The 18,953-nt window shown below is 28.7% G+C and overlaps 4 protein-coding genes and 1 non-coding gene across 5 annotated transcripts in view; 2 read left to right on the forward strand and 3 right to left on the reverse strand.

The window, feature by feature from the left end:
- Positions 1-2,466, reverse strand: part of LOC119683830 (oxidoreductase-like domain-containing protein 1) — a 10,090-nt gene extending 7,624 nt beyond the window's left edge. The window contains exon 1 of the mRNA XM_038097691.1: positions 2,272-2,466. The gene's annotated coding sequence lies outside the window, so the exon portion shown is untranslated. The remainder of the gene's footprint in view (positions 1-2,271) is intronic.
- Positions 2,467-4,348: 1,882 nt separating this feature from the next.
- On the forward strand, positions 4,349-9,352 carry LOC119683092 (ribonucleoprotein RB97D-like). The gene is made up of 6 exons (XM_038096698.1): positions 4,349-4,474; positions 4,546-4,775; positions 4,835-5,079; positions 6,446-7,132; positions 7,192-7,366; positions 9,138-9,352. The coding sequence occupies exons 1-5, from the start codon at positions 4,418-4,420 to the stop codon at positions 7,344-7,346; spliced, it is 1,374 nt and encodes a 457-aa protein (XP_037952626.1). The 5' UTR covers positions 4,349-4,417; the 3' UTR covers positions 7,347-7,366; positions 9,138-9,352.
- A 2,755-nt stretch (positions 9,353-12,107) lies between these two features.
- On the forward strand, positions 12,108-13,260 carry LOC119685460. Its single transcript, XM_038099738.1, has 4 exons — positions 12,108-12,344; positions 12,405-12,564; positions 12,801-12,867; positions 12,933-13,260. The coding sequence occupies exons 1-4, from the start codon at positions 12,167-12,169 to the stop codon at positions 13,233-13,235; spliced, it is 708 nt and encodes a 235-aa protein (XP_037955666.1). The 5' UTR covers positions 12,108-12,166; the 3' UTR covers positions 13,236-13,260.
- A 6-nt stretch (positions 13,261-13,266) lies between these two features.
- Positions 13,267-14,949, reverse strand: LOC119685459. Its single transcript, XM_038099737.1, has 4 exons — positions 14,728-14,949; positions 14,502-14,668; positions 14,036-14,291; positions 13,267-13,969 (listed from the first exon to the last, which is right to left on the reverse strand). The coding sequence occupies exons 1-4, from the start codon at positions 14,875-14,877 to the stop codon at positions 13,307-13,309; spliced, it is 1,236 nt and encodes a 411-aa protein (XP_037955665.1). The 5' UTR covers positions 14,878-14,949; the 3' UTR covers positions 13,267-13,306.
- Positions 14,950-16,179: 1,230 nt separating this feature from the next.
- On the reverse strand, positions 16,180-16,286 carry LOC119686612. Its single transcript, XR_005253016.1, has one exon. It is a non-coding gene; the product is annotated as a U6 spliceosomal RNA (small nuclear RNA).
- Between the last annotated feature and the right edge of the window lie 2,667 nt (positions 16,287-18,953).

An 18,953-nucleotide genomic window follows, 5' to 3' on the forward strand; every position in this document is an offset into this window, starting at 1 on the left:
TATTATGTGTAATATAATAATAATATAAAACTTTTTCCGCAATATAATAGATCTATACGTAACACAAATGAAGTACCAAATTACGCTCTTTACACAGATTTTCATGGTACAGCTTTGTGTAAAATCTGGCGAGAACACCAGTGCCGCGCAAATAAACAAACCAAAAAAGCTGATCACTTGATGTGTGATCAACACAAATTTTACTTAAAATAAAATCTACAAATAAAATCTACAAATAAAATCTATGTAGCATTTTCAAAATTCGACAGGGTTGTTACGCTCTCTTGGATGCTCTCATTTATTCAAAAATTTTCTGGTGGAACGCACTTATGTATACACAGTGTTACTCAAAGTTACTAGGAGTAGCTCGTGGAACAGACCTTAATTTTTTTTAAAATCTTAAAAACTTAAAAAATACATTCTAAATTAGAATTCTTCAATTTAAGAATATAAATAAATTAAATAATTAATTATAAATATTACACATTACATAATAACTAATACGGCGTTTACATTGGCCGAAAATGGCTCATTTTGAATGAGCCATTTGAAAGTGTTTACATTCGTTCTATTTCATTTGTTCTCATTTCAACAGCTGATTTTTCAACTTGCATGTTGATTTGATTTTTGACCTGTGCCAAAAAAATGTTGCATGAAGGTTAAATATGCCTTCAAACCTTACATTAGAAACTTAAAACATATTTTTAACTTCGATTAATTACTTTTTGGGAAGTAAAAGTTCTAAAAAGCAGTGCATCGTTTTCAAGAAAATACAACCACCAAACATTTGTTTACCTTTTTTTGTAAATATGTTAAAAACAGCTTTTACAAACTGTCAAAATGCCATGAAGAGCTTTCATTTAGGGTATGTTCAATGGATTCCTTTGCATTTGGAACGTATGTGGAATGCATTCGAACGTCATACAGAATGTGAGAAAATTGCTCATTTTTGTGCTTGAAATTTTATATGCAAGAATGAGCCATTCGATACTCATTTTCGATTTTTGACCAAAATGAGCCATTTTCGGCCAATGTAAACGCCGTATAAGTCACATGGAACCAATTTTATCTATCATTTATATTAGCTACCTAACACCTATATTCTCTATTATATCATATAACGCCTATAACTTAAGTGGTGTTCACACCTACGCTTCACACTCGCTTTTTAAGACTTAAGTGCGGTTCAGACTGATAAACAATTTTTTTATATATTGCGGGCGAACATATTCCAAAACTTACAAATTTTGGCTAGAAATGACATATATCTCCCTAACCTTGCTTCTACCAAACCAAATGGTATAGCCTAAGCAAGTTCTCTTGGTGCGATATGTGTTGCGCACATATACATAAACTATTAGCACTCTATCTAAGATGGACTAAAACAATTTTTTTATATAATGCGGGTGAACATATCCCAAAGCTGACCAATTTTGGCTAGAAATGTCATATATCTCTCCAATGACCCAAAATTAAAATTAGACGATCAAAATTCGATATTTTCTGTACCAGTAGAAATATTGATATAGGTTTTTTGTATATAGGTTTTATATTTTATGCAAAATTAACTTACTAGAACCATTCCATGATGGACTAAAAACTTGTATTGTACCACTAAGGTCCAAAAAGTGTCATAATATTCCTCTCACATTAACACCCACTTCCTACACAAAATATTCATAGAAAACTGTTTATTATTTTGACACTGATATATTTCTTTCGGACAAAACGAATCAAATTTATTTGGATATGTAGTACTGGAAAGCAAAAATAGAAAAGACAATGCAGAATTTGCTTTAATAATATGTCGAAAAGGTTTCTGCAGCGATAACCAGTTGCATATTTAAACATATTTATGGCCATGATTCCTTTATTCAAATTTTTCTAGGTCCTTCGCTTTAATAAATGCACTATTAATATAAGAAAATATATATATATATATACGTATATATATATATATATGAGAAAAACATAACGAAAGAAATGTAGCTTCAATTGATATTAAAATTAAACTTTAAAATTTTGATTTTATTTCGCCCCTAGAAGTATGCAAATTTAAAAAAAAACAAACATCAAAAATATATATTGTGAACATTCAATCATCTGTTTCTACAAATATTTTGGTGCACAACTTTACATAATAATTCACTATGCTACATTAACAAAATAATTATCTACTTTACGATGTACTTGCAACTGTCTTATTAGGTTAATATATTATTTTCCTTTATTTTAAAGTAAATATTTTTTTTGATTTTATAAAAAACTCACTTTTGGCGGTTTTTGCTGCAGAATCTAACTTCGTGGTTTTTGGCACTACATTAAGTACTACCACATTTTCAACGAAATCAGCTGTTTTTTACGTAAACAAACATTATTAATCTTGCGGTGATAATTACATTTTCAAACATATAAAATAAACAATTTTTAGAAATTATTTTGATAAATAATATTATTAATACATATTTACTACAATATGATTTACACTCAAAGCAAACTGCGAGTAAAATAAAAAGAACAATTCACAAAAATATTGTACAGGGTTGGCAATAAAACATTTTTGAAGCATATATGTTATTTGTAAGGTATATAGAAATATTAATTGTCATTTATTTATTTTCTTAGACGGCATCCAAGAATCACCGTGTACCATTTTAGAATGATTCAGATTAGAAGCTGAAACCCCAATCCAGTAATCAAGTGGAAGGTCCCACATTCATAAATATAATTAAAATTAGATTAAAATATGCGAAATGTAATCATTCGTCTTTTATAAATAGACTATCATAACTATGGTACTTTGTATAGTGCGAGAGAAACAATTTTTATAAATTTGACTTATTAATTATTTCAATATTTTATCTACATTAAATTTAACTTCCGTACAATTCTAAAATTAAAGAATATTTACGAGTTCTCTCCACCATTTCATACCCAGGTAAAAATTAAAGTAGTAGTAGGTAAGCAATGGAATACCATACCTTTGTTATATTTTTTTTCTTAGCGCGAGATGTCGAATGTTTGGTTTTTTGTTCAGTGTTACCACATATTCATAACATGTAGAACTAATTTGATATGTGATAATTAAAAACATACATTAACTTTTTATATGAATTATATTTGTAATTGTCATATTTTATCATAAAAAACAACAATAAATTAAAGTGTCACTAAAAATTATAATATTATGACAACTGTGCATACATGACATTTGTCAACACTTCAAATGTTGCTATTTCGGCCGTGTGCGAGTTCGAGTAAATTAAGGGAAATAGTAAATTATGTCGATATGGCAACAATGTTAGTATTTACCAGAATTTCGAGTAGGGTAAATTAAATAAAAATTATATAAATTAGATGTTACCATTGCGAAAATTTTATAAGATGTTTAATAAATGAATAAATAAATTTGAAAACTTTTATCCAAAAATAATAAGTAAATGCAATAAATAAATACATAAATATTTACATAAGTGTAGTGCAAAAAATCTCTAGGAAATTCCAATTTACTTTACCTCAATTTACTCGAACTCGTACACGGTCACTAAGGTCGTGTGCGAGTTAGGCTAAGTTGCGTTCTAAATGAGGGAAATTCTAAGTTGTGTCGATAATGTCTTGATGTGTCGATACGTGTTGATAAATGGCAAAATGTGTGCAGTGCAAAAAATCCCAAAAAATCTCCCATTTGGTTTAGCATCAACTTAGCCTTATACGGCGTTTACATTGGCCGAAAATGGCTCATTTTGAATGAGCCATTTGAAAGTGTTTACATTCATTCTATTTCATTTGTTCTCATTTCAACAGCTGATTTTTCAACTTGCATGTTAATTTGATTTTTGACCTGTGCCAAAAAAATGTTGCATGAAGGTTAAATATGCCTTCAAACCTTACATTAGAAACTTAAAACTATTTATACTTGATTAATTACTTTTTGGAAGTAAAAGTAAAAAGCAGTGCATCGTAATCAAGAAAACCAACAAAACATTTGTACCTTTTTGTAAAATGTTAAAACAGCTTTTCCAAACTGTAAAATGCCTGAAGCTTCATTTAGGGTATGTTCAAGGTTCTTGCATTTGAACGTATGTGAATGCATTCGAACGTAATCATAAGAATGTGAGAAAATTGCTCATTTTTGTGCTTGAAATTTTATATGCAAGAATGAGCCATTCGATACTCATTTTCGATTTTTGACCAAAATGAGCCATTTTCGGCCAATGTAAACGCCGTATAACTCGCACACGACCTAAAAAGTTTAACAAACAAATCTCATGTGTAATACAGAAAATTTAATATTTGAGAATTTAATTTATTTGATAATAGGTGGCAATGCTTTTACAAATCTCCATCTTGTTAGATACCGAAAAATTTTTCATTGATACAATATTGTTCGAGGAGTGAATTTATATATATTATTAAAATGCAGAAGTTTAAACGTGAAAGCACAAGTGAAGAAAATATTCCTCGTGGAGAAGATGTAATTTATATAATCAAAATAATAATGATAAAGTATTTTATTAATGTATGTGTTACATAAATGCTTTTTAGGATATTTGCGAGTTGGAGCACTTACGCAAATTATTCATAGGCGGCTTGGCACCTTATACCAATGAAGATTCCTTGAGGAATTTTTATGGTCAATGGGGCAAAGTAGTTGATGTTGTCGTTATGCGAGATCCAACGTCGAAACGTTCACGAGGATTTGGGTTTATAACATACACTAAGTCGGCGAGCGTCGACCAAGCCCAAGACAATCGACCACACATTATTGATGGAAAGTAAGTCATTCAAAAATAAAATAATTCTATGAATTTATAAATTATATTAATTTTCTTAGAACTGTTGAAGCTAAACGAGCACTGCCACGTCCAGAACGCGAAAATCGTGAAACTAATGTTTCTGTTAAGAAGCTATTCGTAGGTGGATTAAAAGACAACCATGATGAAGAATGCCTACAAGAATATTTTTCACAATTTGGTAATGTCATTTCAATTAAAATTTTAACTGATAAGACGACAGGAAAACGTCGTGGTTTTGCTTTTATTGAATTCGATGATTACGATGCCGTTGACAAAGCTGTTTGTAAGTACATAAAACTAAAAAATGCTTTTTTTTGTATTATATAAATCATTTATTGTATGCAATAGATTTTACAGATTTTTTAAATAGTAGTAATACTTGTTTGTAAATTCAAACAATCATTGGCTTCACCTACCTGTTTTTCACACTTCATAAGTATACACACACACGCAGTTACAATTAAAACATTACCGATATACGCACACAAATAAAGTGCGACACTGCAGTATGTATCAATCAAAAGTTATACCGCAATATGCTTCTGTTTTTAAGTACACCCAAACAAGCAAAGTGCAGGTATACGAATACACTTAGTGTATGATACCGTATTTGTTTGTGTACACATGCTTTGATAATTATTACAAAAGGTATGATATTGTACCGTATAGCAAAGTTGTGTACAAACATTAATACAAATAATACTGTTTGTTTGTATATCATAGATGGAAAAATTACAAGATTCTTCTGCCAATTACCACTAAAAATTATACTGTTCTTTAACTACCGTTTAATAATAATGTCACTTCTTGATCTATCTAAATTATTAAAATGTCCTAATATAATATTTATTTCTATAACACTATTAAATCTAGTGCCGATTTAGTAAATATATGATTTTCTGATCTCCGACATTTTTGACACAATGTGTAAAAAGTATATAAAATTTAAAGTTTCATTAAAAAAAACACAGTCTATATATTCTCGTAAATACACCTTTTTAAAAATAGACATTTATAGTGAGGACATCTATGGTAATGCAATAGCTTTGTTTATATGTATTTTGCTCCTCAGTGCTACATTCTACCGCTCTACCAACTGAGCGACCGAAATGAAGGCTATACTTCACAGTATCATTTCTGTAGTCAGTCTTATTTTACTTTATGTATATATGATTCCATATAAATGAAGAAACTTGTTCATCTTATCTTACGAATATCAATTTTTAAAAGTTCTGATTATTTAAAATTTGAACTTATAAATATATACAGATTATTTCCCTTGACTTTTTTTTTCAAATTTGATGCAAGGTTTATAGACAATCATTATGAGTATTAGTATATATACCAAGTAGATGTATAAATAATAAGTGCTAAGCTACCGTTGCTATTGGTTTGATAAATATTAATCGATTTATACAAGTCATTTTGATTATAAGTTTCGTGTTTTGTTTAAAAGTTTATAATTAAACAATAACATAATACCCTATATTAGAAAAGTAGTAGGCTTCTTGATTCTGTATACTACTACATTTTTTTTTAAATGCATATTTAATCATATTATGTTTTTTAATTATGTATTAGAATAAAGTTATTATGATTGTAAACTTATAATAAATCATCAAACTACATATTTCTTTTATTTATTTTAGTACAAAAAACTCATTCCATCAAATATGTTGTTGTTGATGTTAAAAAATCTGTATACAATCTTGAGCAACAAAATCGTCAAAAGAACGCTGCAAATGCTGCAGCACAAGGTGGTAAGATTAATAACATGCCAGATCAAGTACCTGGCTATGGACCACCACCTCCATCAGCGATGCCACCTTATCCACAGCCACCAGCACCACAAAACTACAATAATAATTACTGGGGCCCACCACCACCAAATATGCCACCACAACAATACGGTGGTTATCAACCACAACCTGGACCTCCAATGAATAATTGGAATTATCCTCAACCATGGAATGCTGGTCCACCACAACCAGGTCCACCCCAACCTGGACCACCACAAGGTGGTCCACCACCAAATTGGCAACAAATGCAATGGGGTACACCACCAGCACCTGGACCTGGCCCTGTTCCACCAGCAGTTCCTCCAAATGCTGTACCACCACCAGCACAAAATTGGAATCAACAAGCTGCACCACCAAATGCTCCGGTACAACCACCACCAGCAAATAATGTACCTCAACAACCACAGCAGGTGCCACCACCAAATAATTTTGGTAGTGGATATCAACAAAATTATGGCGGCGGCCCTACTAAAGGCAATATGAATGCAAACCGTATGAATCCGTATGGTGGCGGATCATCTAACAATAACTATAATGGTAACATAAAACATATAATAAAATTCGTACTATAATAAAAAATGGTTATTTGTTTATAGGTAATAATGGTCAACCACCATCTAATAGTGGTTATGGTAATTACTCAGCATCCGGAAATAAATCTAATACATCCATAAATCAAGGTCAAGGCAATAAATCTATGCCTAATGGAAATGGCCAACAGGCATCAACAACAAATAAATTTAGACGTTAAAATTTATTTATTAATTTAAGGTAAGTTTCCGAAAATCTTATAATTCAAAAGCTTTAAATTGTTTATGTCTTATTTATATATAATGATTTTATAAATACTTCTTAAATTCTAGCAGCAATATTAATATTTTCTAAGAAATATTTATTAACTTAAAAAAGTATGTAATTACATTGCTTTATTAGGTTTAGCTTAGAGAAAACTAGAGTTAGTTTCCATTTGCAATATATATTTATATATATATATATGTATTTCAAAAAGTATATCTAACTCACGCTCTTTCTATTATTTAATAAGATTTCCATCTTTGTATGTAATAATCCATTTTATCTAAAATTCGCATTTAAGTCTTTTTAAATAATAAACTGCTATGAAATCTGTTTCTTCAAATCCTTGTTCGTAGAGCAAAAATTTTTTTGTTAAAATTATTTTAACAAATTTAACTGTTGTGTAATAATACGCCTTTATTATTACTCATTTATAAGTTATAAATCTTACAAATAGCCAGATTAATCAACAATCAACATAATTAAAGTAATTAAATCAGATATGAAAAATGTTCGACTTAATTTCCTGTTAACATACCCTGTATATAAAAAATGTTGGTGCAAATGAGTAATAAGTTTACTTTTGATTCGATTTGGTTGATTTATTATTTTTAGAATCATAAGTTTATTCATAATTTATTTGAAACAAATTGTTTACAATATAGTGATGTCCAGCCCGTAACTCCGTTGTTGTATCCAAATACCGAATACACTGCACTTTAACTTCGTCCCATTAAGTTGGTTACGTTCCTCCAAATTGATACAGGTTGAGTTCAATTAAAATCTCATCCAACCTTAATCTATTCTTATTCCTATATAATCCCCTTTACCTAACCATATCCTACCCTAATCATATACGTATTTGTAATTTTTTGCATGTTACTCCTCTCAACAAGACGCTGCATAGTGGTATGGAATAGACAAAATGACATGCGGTAAGGTAGGAGTAGGGTTGATAAAATAGAGTAGGTTCTTATCAGGGTTTAAACGAAGGAATCTCTCGTAGTTTCAAGCGCGTTTCATTGGTATACAAATTCTACTAATTGGCATTCCCTCATAATATTTTTTTTATTTTATCTATGTATGCAATATATAAGAAGAAGCAAGCAGAACTAAATTATAAAAAAACAAATTTCTAGCAAGATTTTAAACGTGAAAACTAAAAATATCTCTTTGAATTAAAAATTTAAAATTCACTGTTGATTTTATTCAACAATATTATTATATTAATATTTATATCTGATAATTGGGGATGCACCTTAAAACGTGCATGTCTTGTTTGAAATTCTATTTAAAACACTAGTCTAATAATTATACTACTTTTACCTCAATAGTATTTCGTGGATATCACTGGGTTACATAAACGTACTTTTCATTTACATCTATGTTGCCCAAGACCGCATCCTTGTCGTTTCAAATTTGTACATAGGTTTTGCATTAGTGTTGTTGCTTCGGATTTTAAATGTATAAATTATGCAATCAAAATCATTTCAAAATTAAGGTCCAAATATTGAGAAAGCAAATAAAGAGAAGAAACTATCTATAGAAATTTTTCCTATATTGTTCACCATGGCATCTGTATTCTACTGGATTGTGGATAGATAATTATGAGTGTGTGTTTTTGTGCAATAATCTAACTTTTTATATACCATATAAAACTCAATACTTATATTTATATTTATCTATATATATTTTATATATTGTTAAGTTATAACAAAATAATTTTAATTCTTTTCAATTTACTTAGGTATGTGCAACAAAGCTCATTGCATTAGAAACAAAAAAAGAAACTAGTTATATAAATGCAGAAAAAATCACAGATTCTCTATTACATTTTCAAGTTAATACCAAACAGGGGACAGGACTATGTTTCAATTAAGTTCTCTTTATAAAATATGTTATAATTATAATTATAAAGCATTATTGAAACGTATATTGACAAGTAATATAATATTTTAAGTTAAGGAATCGTTTATATATATATAAGATTATATGTATAAATCAAATAAACAAATGTTTTAAAATATTTAAAAAAGAAATTTTAAATTCATTTTAAACAAAAATTTATAATAAAATTTTAATATGTTAATAAGATAATTTACTTTTATCTATAGATTAAAGATACTTATGTATTCAAAATTAATTTGGTTTTTAAATAATTTATGCATTCTTCATGAGCCTAAATATAGTAAGTAATGATCTTATGTTTTTAAATTTGTATGACTATATAAAATGTTTATAAAATAGGTATTTTTTTATTGAATGACTTTTATACAAAAGATATATACTTATTCTTGTAATGTGTTAGTTAAGTAAATATTTTTAAAACGAACCTCAATTTAAAGACTCTTTTTAAGTAACAATTATTTGTTCAGAATTGCATTTTTATTTTAAAAATAAATTTATATAAATTTAATTTTATTAATTTGATTTTAATTTACTAAAATTTATAAATTTTTTTATTTGATTTTATTATTGCGTAAAAAGAGTTTTATATACATTTTTTTAACACTGCTGTTTTTTTTTATTATTTTATTGAAATTATGTTAACGCCTGGAAGAGTAATGTTAGTTTCTTTTATAAATATTGTATCTAAAAATATATTACTTGTTTATATAAGATATAAAGATCTTGAAGCTATAACAAAAACACTAAAGAAGTACAGAGCATTAAAAAATTTTATTTAAACGATCTATATTTTAACCATTTCCTACTTAATTTTAAATTTATTGACCATTAATCCTTTAGTATATGTCACTTTTTAAAATATGTCAGTTTTTAAATTTAATTTAAATTTTATATTACTAAACGCAAACAAATGTGCAACAAATTCAACAAAACAACAAGATTGTAAGCTCTATAGAAATAATATTATCTAAAAAAAATCATATTTTAATATGATTATATAGTTTAAAATCATTTTAGTTTATATAATTAATATTTTTAGAATGCTATACAGAATGCTAAAATCTTTTTGAAAATAATATATCTCTATTTTATTAAAGTTAAAATATTAAATTTCAAAAATAATTTTTATATATTATATGATTTATTAAGAAATATGTATGTAATACATATATAAGTATATTTTACACTAGACTATGTACTACCTAGGTATGGCAAATTTAAAAAAAAAATACATTTACTCAAATTCTATGTATTTGATTAAAAATAAATCAGAAATTTATTATATTTCAAAATAAAAAAAAATTAAAACAACGTTTATGGCTATATTATTTAATTATATTGTAAGAACATATATGTATATAATTTTGTATTAAATATATATTCTGAATATCTGAATATATATTTTTATATATTGTAGCCAAACATCAGCTATTTAAGTGTATGAGCTTATGTTTATTACAGATTGTAAGGATTCTTGAATGTTTGTATAAAAAACTATAAATTTATTTAACAGATTCCTTTATATTATTTTTTGTTTTTAATTTTGTTTTTAAATTTTTAATATATAATATTCTAATAATTTTAAATTTTCTTTTCACATAAAAAATATTGTCGAGAATGTGACTTCAACAGAAGCGACTAACATCAGCCACAATTATTTTGGTAAGTTTAAATGAAGTGTAAACCTAAAAGTTATTTTTAAATCAAAATAATAAAGAAAAAAGAAAATTTAATTCATAATGTTTTTTTATTTAATGGAAGAATATATAATAAGTATAAAATATAAAAGTAAGTAACTCCTTTTCTGTTTCTCTCTGCAATGTAAATGAACTAATGAATCGTAGAGATGAGAGAAGGATGTACTGAAGGATTTAAACACAACAAAGTTTAATTTTATGTTAGAGGACCAAAGTTAGTAATAGGTTGAGCCCAATTGCTTCAGAATCTGACAGAACATTACATTACAATGGCAATGCGACGTTCAATATTTTGGAAGATTTCTGGGCAGCGCCCAATTGTTAAAAAATCTGACGGACCATAGCGATAGCGATAGCATATAATAATAATGGGACCATTGCGATATAATAGTAATGAGACCATAACGATATAATACGAGGGCGGTTTGATAAGTCAGTAATTTTTTGAACTTCCCGCTCAGTTACTCCAAATGCAACAGTTCTGTTGTCAGCCGCAATCTACCAGAGGGCAACTTTTTAATTTTGAGCAGCTACGTCGTTCAGTTGGTGTTTGATAGCAGTTCAAAGCAGACAATCTCGTGAATTTTTACGAAAATGGGAAAATGAGAATTTCGTGTACTGATTAAGCCAAAATTCGTGGTCATAATCCACGAATTGGGATACGTACTGCTACCCAATCCAGCATATTCTCCAGATTTAACCCCTGCGACTATTTTCTGTTTGCAAACCTAAAGAAATGGCTGGGCGGTAAGAGATTTGAGTCGAATGAAGAAGTTATTACCGAAACAAAAATCATATTTTTAGAGCTTTGAAAAAACCTATTATTTGGGAGGAATAAAAAAATTAGAAACACGTTGGACAAAATGTATCGCGGTAAAAGGTGATTATGTAGAAAAATAAAAAAAAATAAAAAAAAAAAAAAATTCGGCAAATGGAAAAAAATCTTTTTAATTTTAATTATGAAAATTAAAAACTCGTTGGCTTGCATTAGCTTATTATTTGTTTTTGAGGAACTGTCAAAATTTGGCATGCTGCTGAACATTCGTGTAGCAACTGTCAAAATGTTGGGGACATTTTATGTTGCTCCGCAACATTTTTTTCACAGACTTGAGCACAGTACTATATGAGTTAAATTTCGTTAATGGTTGTTTTTAATATATTGTAAGTGAGAATGGCATTAATTAATATAAATAAAAAACGGCGAGGACTAAATGATGAAGTTATCAAAGCGCTGATTCGTGCTGTGGAAAATAATCCGACTATTTGGAATAGGCAATGTAAAGAACACTTAAATAATACTACACTTAGAACTGCATGGAAAAATGTTAGCGAAGAAGTTTCTTTAAGTGGTATGAATATAGAAAATAATGTTAAGGAATTTTATGAACATAATTAGAAATTCATTACAGTTGATGACTGTAAAGCTGCATGGAGAAGTGTCCGTGATAGTAAGCGTTACCATGAAAAAAAACGCAAAAAGTATGAGAGCAATCCTGGATTGCTAGATCATGAACATTGGGGATTCCATGAGGAACTCTCATTTCTTACTGATAACTCAACGCAGCATATGTGAGTAGTCAAATTGACTTCATTAGAAATTGCAATGGTAAAAGATGACAAAATTAAATAAACCCCCCATCAATTTTTGTTAGTATCATTAGAAACTATGTTACTGTTTCTTTGTTAATGTGTTACTATGTTAATGTTACTATGTTAATTATATTATTATATTAATAAATAATTTAATTTATTTATAACTATTTGAGTATTCAACTACGTGTTCGTTCATATTAATGTTTTTTTAGAAATTTCGCAACAGTGGATGAAAGTGAAGACCGTTGTGTAACCCCAGTGAAACAAATTACATATGAAGTTAGTTTACACTTCTTTCGCATATTAAATACATAAAATTTCCATTAATCTTGTAATTTTTTCAGCCTGAAGTACCCAATAGTAGTCATAGCACAAGAAACTCAGCTTTAAATATGCTAACCTCTTCAGCAGAGAAAATAATTACACAAATGGAGACATTCGTGAAGATGAAGCAATGCCAACAGAAGAAAAAGTCTCATTTCGAACCTTTTTTAAATTTAATCAATTCAATATTAGAGCAGTTACCAGAAGTTGATGCACAGAGATTGAGCGCAGAAATCACATCGATGGCATATGCTAGATTAAACGACCACCTCAGCAAAAAGATTAAAAAAGAAAACAGACACGACGAATTCATTAATATGTAATATACATATATTTATATTTTCCTAATTTTAACTATATTTAAAATGCATAATTTAAGAATAAAATGTTTGTTTTAATGCATTACTGAGTCTGCATCGGAATTGAAAAATCTTTTAAAAATTTTTCTTAAGTCTTCACCAGACTTATATTTTTTATTCATATCCGCTGAATTGAAGCTTGTAAAAAACAGCGAATTTTCTGGTATATATTTGTAGTAATCTCCTATAACGAATGAGCCATCGTCATCGTACCTGTCCCAGTATTTTGGAGGACAGTATTGGAGTTTCACTGTACGCATCAAGTAATTATGCAAATGAAAGCATGTGACTATAATTTTTATGGCTGTATTAGGACAGCGAAACATTTTTTTTGACAGACAATAAAATTTAGAACATAAAATACCGAATGCGTTCTTAGCACATAAAAGGGCTCTATTGATTCTGTTATTGAATATTTCTACAGCTTCATTCGGTTGTTTATGTAACGTTGAGGGATATGGAGTCATTATTCTTTGGTGAAGGGGAAATTGGTCGCTGGCCACGAACATAGATGGTAAAGTCGCGTCGGACATTTTTATATCCTCTGGAAAATTCAACTCTTCATTAAGTATATCCGCTCCAATAGAACTTCTACTAAACACGCACGAATCATTTTGTTTATCGTAAGCACCTACATCTAAATATGTAAACCTGTAATCAGCATCTGCAACAGCCATTATATTAAGAGTAAATACTCCCTACATTAAGATAAAATATACACAAATATAAGTAAGGGTATAGTAAAAATATATTATCTTATATACTTTGAAATTTCCAGAATTCCCGGGACATTTTAAGAAAACTTGCTTTCCATCCATAGCACCCACACAGTTAGGAAAATTGCATTTAGTAAAAGTTTTAGCAGTTTCTTTTAAATTTTCCTGGGTTAGTTTTGGAATTTCAAATTTTAACGCTTTTATAATTGCACTACAAACATCCATTAAAATTGTACCAAAGTGTTGCTTGCTGATTCTATATGCAGAAGCGACATGTTTTTGGAGTGTGCCTGAAGCTAAATATCTGGAATAAAAACAATACATCTTTTGCAATAATACTGACTTGCTTTCTAAAAATATTTAGAACCAATTTTACAATGCACACTTAAACTGATTATTAAATTCAGTTTTCGATATTCGACACCACAGTGCCACTAAAAAATTTAAATAAATTCAACTTTATAATCAAATCAAGACTTAAGTGTACACAGAAGATCAGCCATTAGAAACGAACTCTAAGACGACTGCAAGTTTTTCTTTGGAAGAAATTCCATCTCTGGGGTGAGTTCTTTTTTTGGGTTGTAAATGTGGTTCTATAAGCCGTAGAATATCTTCAAAACTTTTATATGGCATATGAAAGTACTTTACAAAGCGCTTCTCGCACTTCACTATATCTTCAAACTGAAACAATATAAAGTACAGATAAAAACTGAATAACATTTGTATCAAATCAAACTCACATCTGTTGCAAATCTTCCCTTGGCTCTTCTAGTTCTTAAGAAACGACCAACTCGACCACGACTTTCATGAGCACAAATTTTTGCAGCTTGAAGTAAAATTGCCGTCATGGAACCTGCCGCTAAAACCACTGCTTCTTCTAAATCTGACATCTTTCTTCATATAGTTTATATTCTATTAATTAATGAATGCAGTGCATATATGTTTTCTTCTTGTTATATATGAATTCTACTCTCAATTTAATAATATTTTTATTCTTTATTTGCTTAAATGCAAACGTCAAGTTTGGCAATGTTTTGTTTGTTGCTGATGAACTGTCAAAATGTAATATGTTGCTAAACATTTGCCCATCAGCTGTCAAAATTCAGAAGTTTGAAACATTTTTATTTATAAGTGTTAATGTTTTGCACTGTACTACGAGTATCTTTTGATGATCCTATTCGTACTACCGCCAGCAGCTTGGGATTTAAATATTATATATTATGAACTATGATATCCATTGAGAATAAAAATGAATGAATATGAATAATGATAATGAATTATGAATAATTGGATTATACTCCGCTAATACGAAACCATTAATAGTGGAATCAATCCAGATGATTTGCACATTCGGATAACGGAAAGTCATATATGGTTTTTTAACAACAGAAACTATAAGCCACAGCTCATTTAATTAATCCTAAAATTTAGAGACACATTGACATGGTAGATAATAAACTGTTTAAGCAAATTGCAAACAAAACGCATGGGCAAATAAAACATACATACTTCTATGCATTTAACCCATAAATGTGATCCTATTTTACTAGTATATCTAGAAGCCAAATTTATAACATGTAATCCGGATTACAGAGTCAGTGGTCGATCCATACTGTAAAGCAGAAAATGTATATTTTGAATTTTCTAATTTTGTTCGAATTACTATGTAGTCCAAATTACCAGAAATTTGAACTAGCGGAGATCTACTGTAATTACTACTGTAAAGGATTAAAACTAAGATTTTGGACTAATAATTACGAAATGTAAACACAGCAATAATAAGTTATCTACACACATATATGAATGAAATAGATCATTACTATCTATATTTATGTTTGGATATATGCGCTTGCTTGCCATTTTTCGAACTAATTTTTTATCATAATAGACGAAGTACTGTAGTTTTTGTAGTCTAATCCACTATTAAGATATATATTCAAATCATAATGAGCACGTAAAGGTGCATTCACACCAAAGTGAACGCTTGCGAATGAAGGAACATTCACAAATCAGTAAAGCAAACCTTTCATATAATGCTTATGTATGTTGTTAATTCTCAAGTTTTTATAAGAAAAATATTTTTTATTAAGCCCATCAAATTTAATATTTCGATAGAATTACATCGTGAAATGAGTTCTTTTATGCTCTTGAAATAATAATTTTTATTTAATTATTAAATAAAAAAGTTGCAAAAAAATGTGGAACGCTTCACGATTTTGCGTGTCATCCTTGCGCAGGGGCCATGCTAATCTTCTCTGTATCGTTCCAATTTTAGTATATGTTCTGCCGAAGCAAGAACAAATGTTCGTGCTTTAACCTTTTATTTAAATGAAAAATTTCACAAAATTACATATGAGAATTATAAATGCATTCATTTGTATCTATTTATAAATCAAATGACACATCCCAGCAATGAAAACAAATAAAGACATTTAATTGTGACCCAGCAGTAAAAAATTTTTTCTTAAAATAAATTTTTTTTTAATTTTTCATAAAAAATATATATATTTATTTAAAAGAAATCGTTACAATATAAATAATATATTAACAAATAGAAACATTAAGACGCTCACTACATTAATGAGCATTAATATGAGCACAATTATTGAACATTAATGAGGTCATTAATACACCATGACCACTTTGAACATAGTCATAGTTGAGTGATTTTTTCGAAATCCAAACTGATGCCTTGGAATTAAGTTTTTATTGTCAATAATAGGTAACTATCGCTTTTGAAGTAATTTTTCGAAAAGTTTTGCCAAAATGGAAAAAAAGGATATTGCCAAATATCCTTGTTTATTGCTAGAATTGGAAAATTGCAATAATTATATCAAAACCTGGTGATTTCTTTAAAATTAATTTTTGTATTTGATTTATCACTTCCTAATAGGAAGTCATAATAATCATTTCTCTTTATAACGAATCTATATTGAGAGTCGTTTCGTTGTGCTTTTCGTTTGCTGTAAATTTTCTTATAGATATTCATTAAATAGGTTTACTTTCTCTATGCTAGTCTTTATTCTATTTATTATTCTTAGTCTTGTTCGAAGACTATGGTTTACTGGACGATTTAAAGCTTCAGCTGCTCTCCACAAAGAGTTATTGGTGCTTTTGATTTAGTATTAGTTTTATCCGACATACCATACACATAGTCTGTTGCCGAAATCGTAAAAGTTTACGTTATTTCTTTATCAAGATCTTGATGTTTTAGAATATCGTTTTTTATACTCGGGAATGGGTATACTATTCAAAGGTGTGTAAAACGTAGAACTTTCTTATCAAGTTTTTCAATGGTTAATAAGTTTTCTTCAGTTGTAACTTGTTCATTTATTTTAGTTATAAAGTAGTGTCAGTGAATCTATTTACTAATCATGGGAAATTTTGTTTTTGGATGGAATAATATTAGGAATATTTTTAATAGCAAAAACGTCATTTAAGTTAATTTTAAAATAAAATTTTAATATATAATGTATTATTAAATTTTGTATATTTCAAATAACTTTAAAATAAAAAGAAAAATACATAAATAAAAAATATGGATATACATATATAATATGTATATTTAAGTATCTATTTAATTATATGTATATATGGAACCTAATGCATAAAATAACAGATATTTGAACTGGAATTATGTACTAAACCGAAAAAACCATAGTATTGCCGTAGCAAAAATCGGAACCCAAATAATATTTCTGTTATTTAGTTTCGTGTAGTTCGGTACCTGACTATTCACGAGATTTCTTATCAGCTGTAAAAACTTTAATGAGTGAATATTTTTTATGTATTTTTACTAAACATTAGCTTTTATCACGAATAAATGCATTTATTTAATGCATTGTTTTGAAAAGGCATACTTAATGAATATTTATTCAAATAAAATCCAAAATCTTACGTTTAAACATAATTATTGTTATTGAATTTTTAAAATTTATTTCCTCATTTTTCCTTAATTGTAGAGAGATGGGCATGAATAAATAGGTACCCGTGCTCTAACCGATATTTGTTTTTGAATCTTTTTCGGTTTTCTTTAGTCTAAAATATCGGATTTTTTTAGTTTATGGTTCAATTTCAGTACTTATTATTAAAAATACATTCATGTCACATAACAGTGGTTATATTTTTTTTACACCTTACAACAATAACTATATCATTGTCACAATTTGTCTGATTCTTTTTGATATTTTGGGTGTCAGCAATAGCGACAACTGCGATTTTTCTACATGTTTTTAATTTATTGAATTAGATTAGGTTTAGAGGGCACAAGCTAATATAACTGTCAGTAGTTCCACTTGAAGACATCTATTGACCATTATGATGCCCTCAAATTCATCTGGAAGAGGCGAGTTCCTCTAAGCGTTGTTAACTACTTATATTATCCTCGTTAAACCATTCTAGATAAAGGTAAGAAGAATCAATAAATCTATTTTCCTCACCTCTGACATGTTAGTAAGGAAACGGTCTCGAAGACATTTAAGTCGCTTCACCTGTATTCCCGGACAAACATATATAAAGTGATTAATGAATTTTATCACTTTTTCATAACGGCAACTGCTACACAATTCAGATATTCAGAATACGCCGTCGTTGAAGCATCGGTGCAATTTCGCAGGACCCTGCTATTACTCCAATAAGTACATGAACTGTTGGTTTGCTGAAACCTAAATGGGTTTCCGATATAGATTATATCGAGGCTAAATGTTGATTTGAGGCACCTATGCTCCTCCTAGGAGTTAAAGGTATTTATGTATATATAATCTAGGTCATTAGGTTCTGGCAACCACAAAGTCTAAAGACTAAGTCCAGTAGTCATTTGTCATTAAAATGGGGAATTCTTCTATGCTTCTAAAGAGGTTAATCAACGGGATTTGTATCAAAATTTCATCTAACAACCCCATTTGAACCCCATATAATGTTTACATGACTACGCTCTACCCAATTTGGCTATACTATTTTGTTAGCC

This window comes from Teleopsis dalmanni, chromosome 2, assembly GCF_002237135.1.
Source record: "Teleopsis dalmanni isolate 2A chromosome 2, ASM223713v2, whole genome shotgun sequence".
Lineage (NCBI taxonomy): Eukaryota > Metazoa > Arthropoda > Insecta > Diptera > Diopsidae > Teleopsis > Teleopsis dalmanni.

Bases quoted from the DNA above. Each gene is read 5' to 3' on its own strand.
- LOC119683092 (XM_038096698.1), top strand. From the start codon at position 4,418: ATGCAGAAGTTTAAACGTGAAAGCACAAGTGAAGAAAATATTCCTCGT. The intron at 4,475-4,545 runs GTAATTTATATA...AATGCTTTTTAG, and splicing joins ATATTCCTCGTGGAGAAGAT to GATATTTGCGAGTTGGAGCA. The intron at 5,080-6,445 runs GTAAGTACATAA...TATTTATTTTAG, and splicing joins TGCCGTTGACAAAGCTGTTT to TACAAAAAACTCATTCCATC.
- LOC119685460 (XM_038099738.1), top strand. From the start codon at position 12,167: ATGGCATTAATTAATATAAATAAAAAACGGCGAGGACTAAATGATGAA. The intron at 12,345-12,404 runs GTATGAATATAG...AATTCATTACAG, and splicing joins CGAAGAAGTTTCTTTAAGTG to TTGATGACTGTAAAGCTGCA. The intron at 12,868-12,932 runs GTTAGTTTACAC...TAATTTTTTCAG, and splicing joins TGAAACAAATTACATATGAA to CCTGAAGTACCCAATAGTAG.
- LOC119685459 (XM_038099737.1), bottom strand. From the start codon at position 14,877: ATGTCAGATTTAGAAGAAGCAGTGGTTTTAGCGGCAGGTTCCATGACG. The intron at 14,669-14,727 runs GTGAGTTTGATT...ATATTGTTTCAG, and splicing joins AGGGAAGATTTGCAACAGAT to TTTGAAGATATAGTGAAGTG. The intron at 14,292-14,501 runs GTTCGTTTCTAA...TTTTTATTCCAG, and splicing joins AAACTTGCAGTCGTCTTAGA to ATATTTAGCTTCAGGCACAC.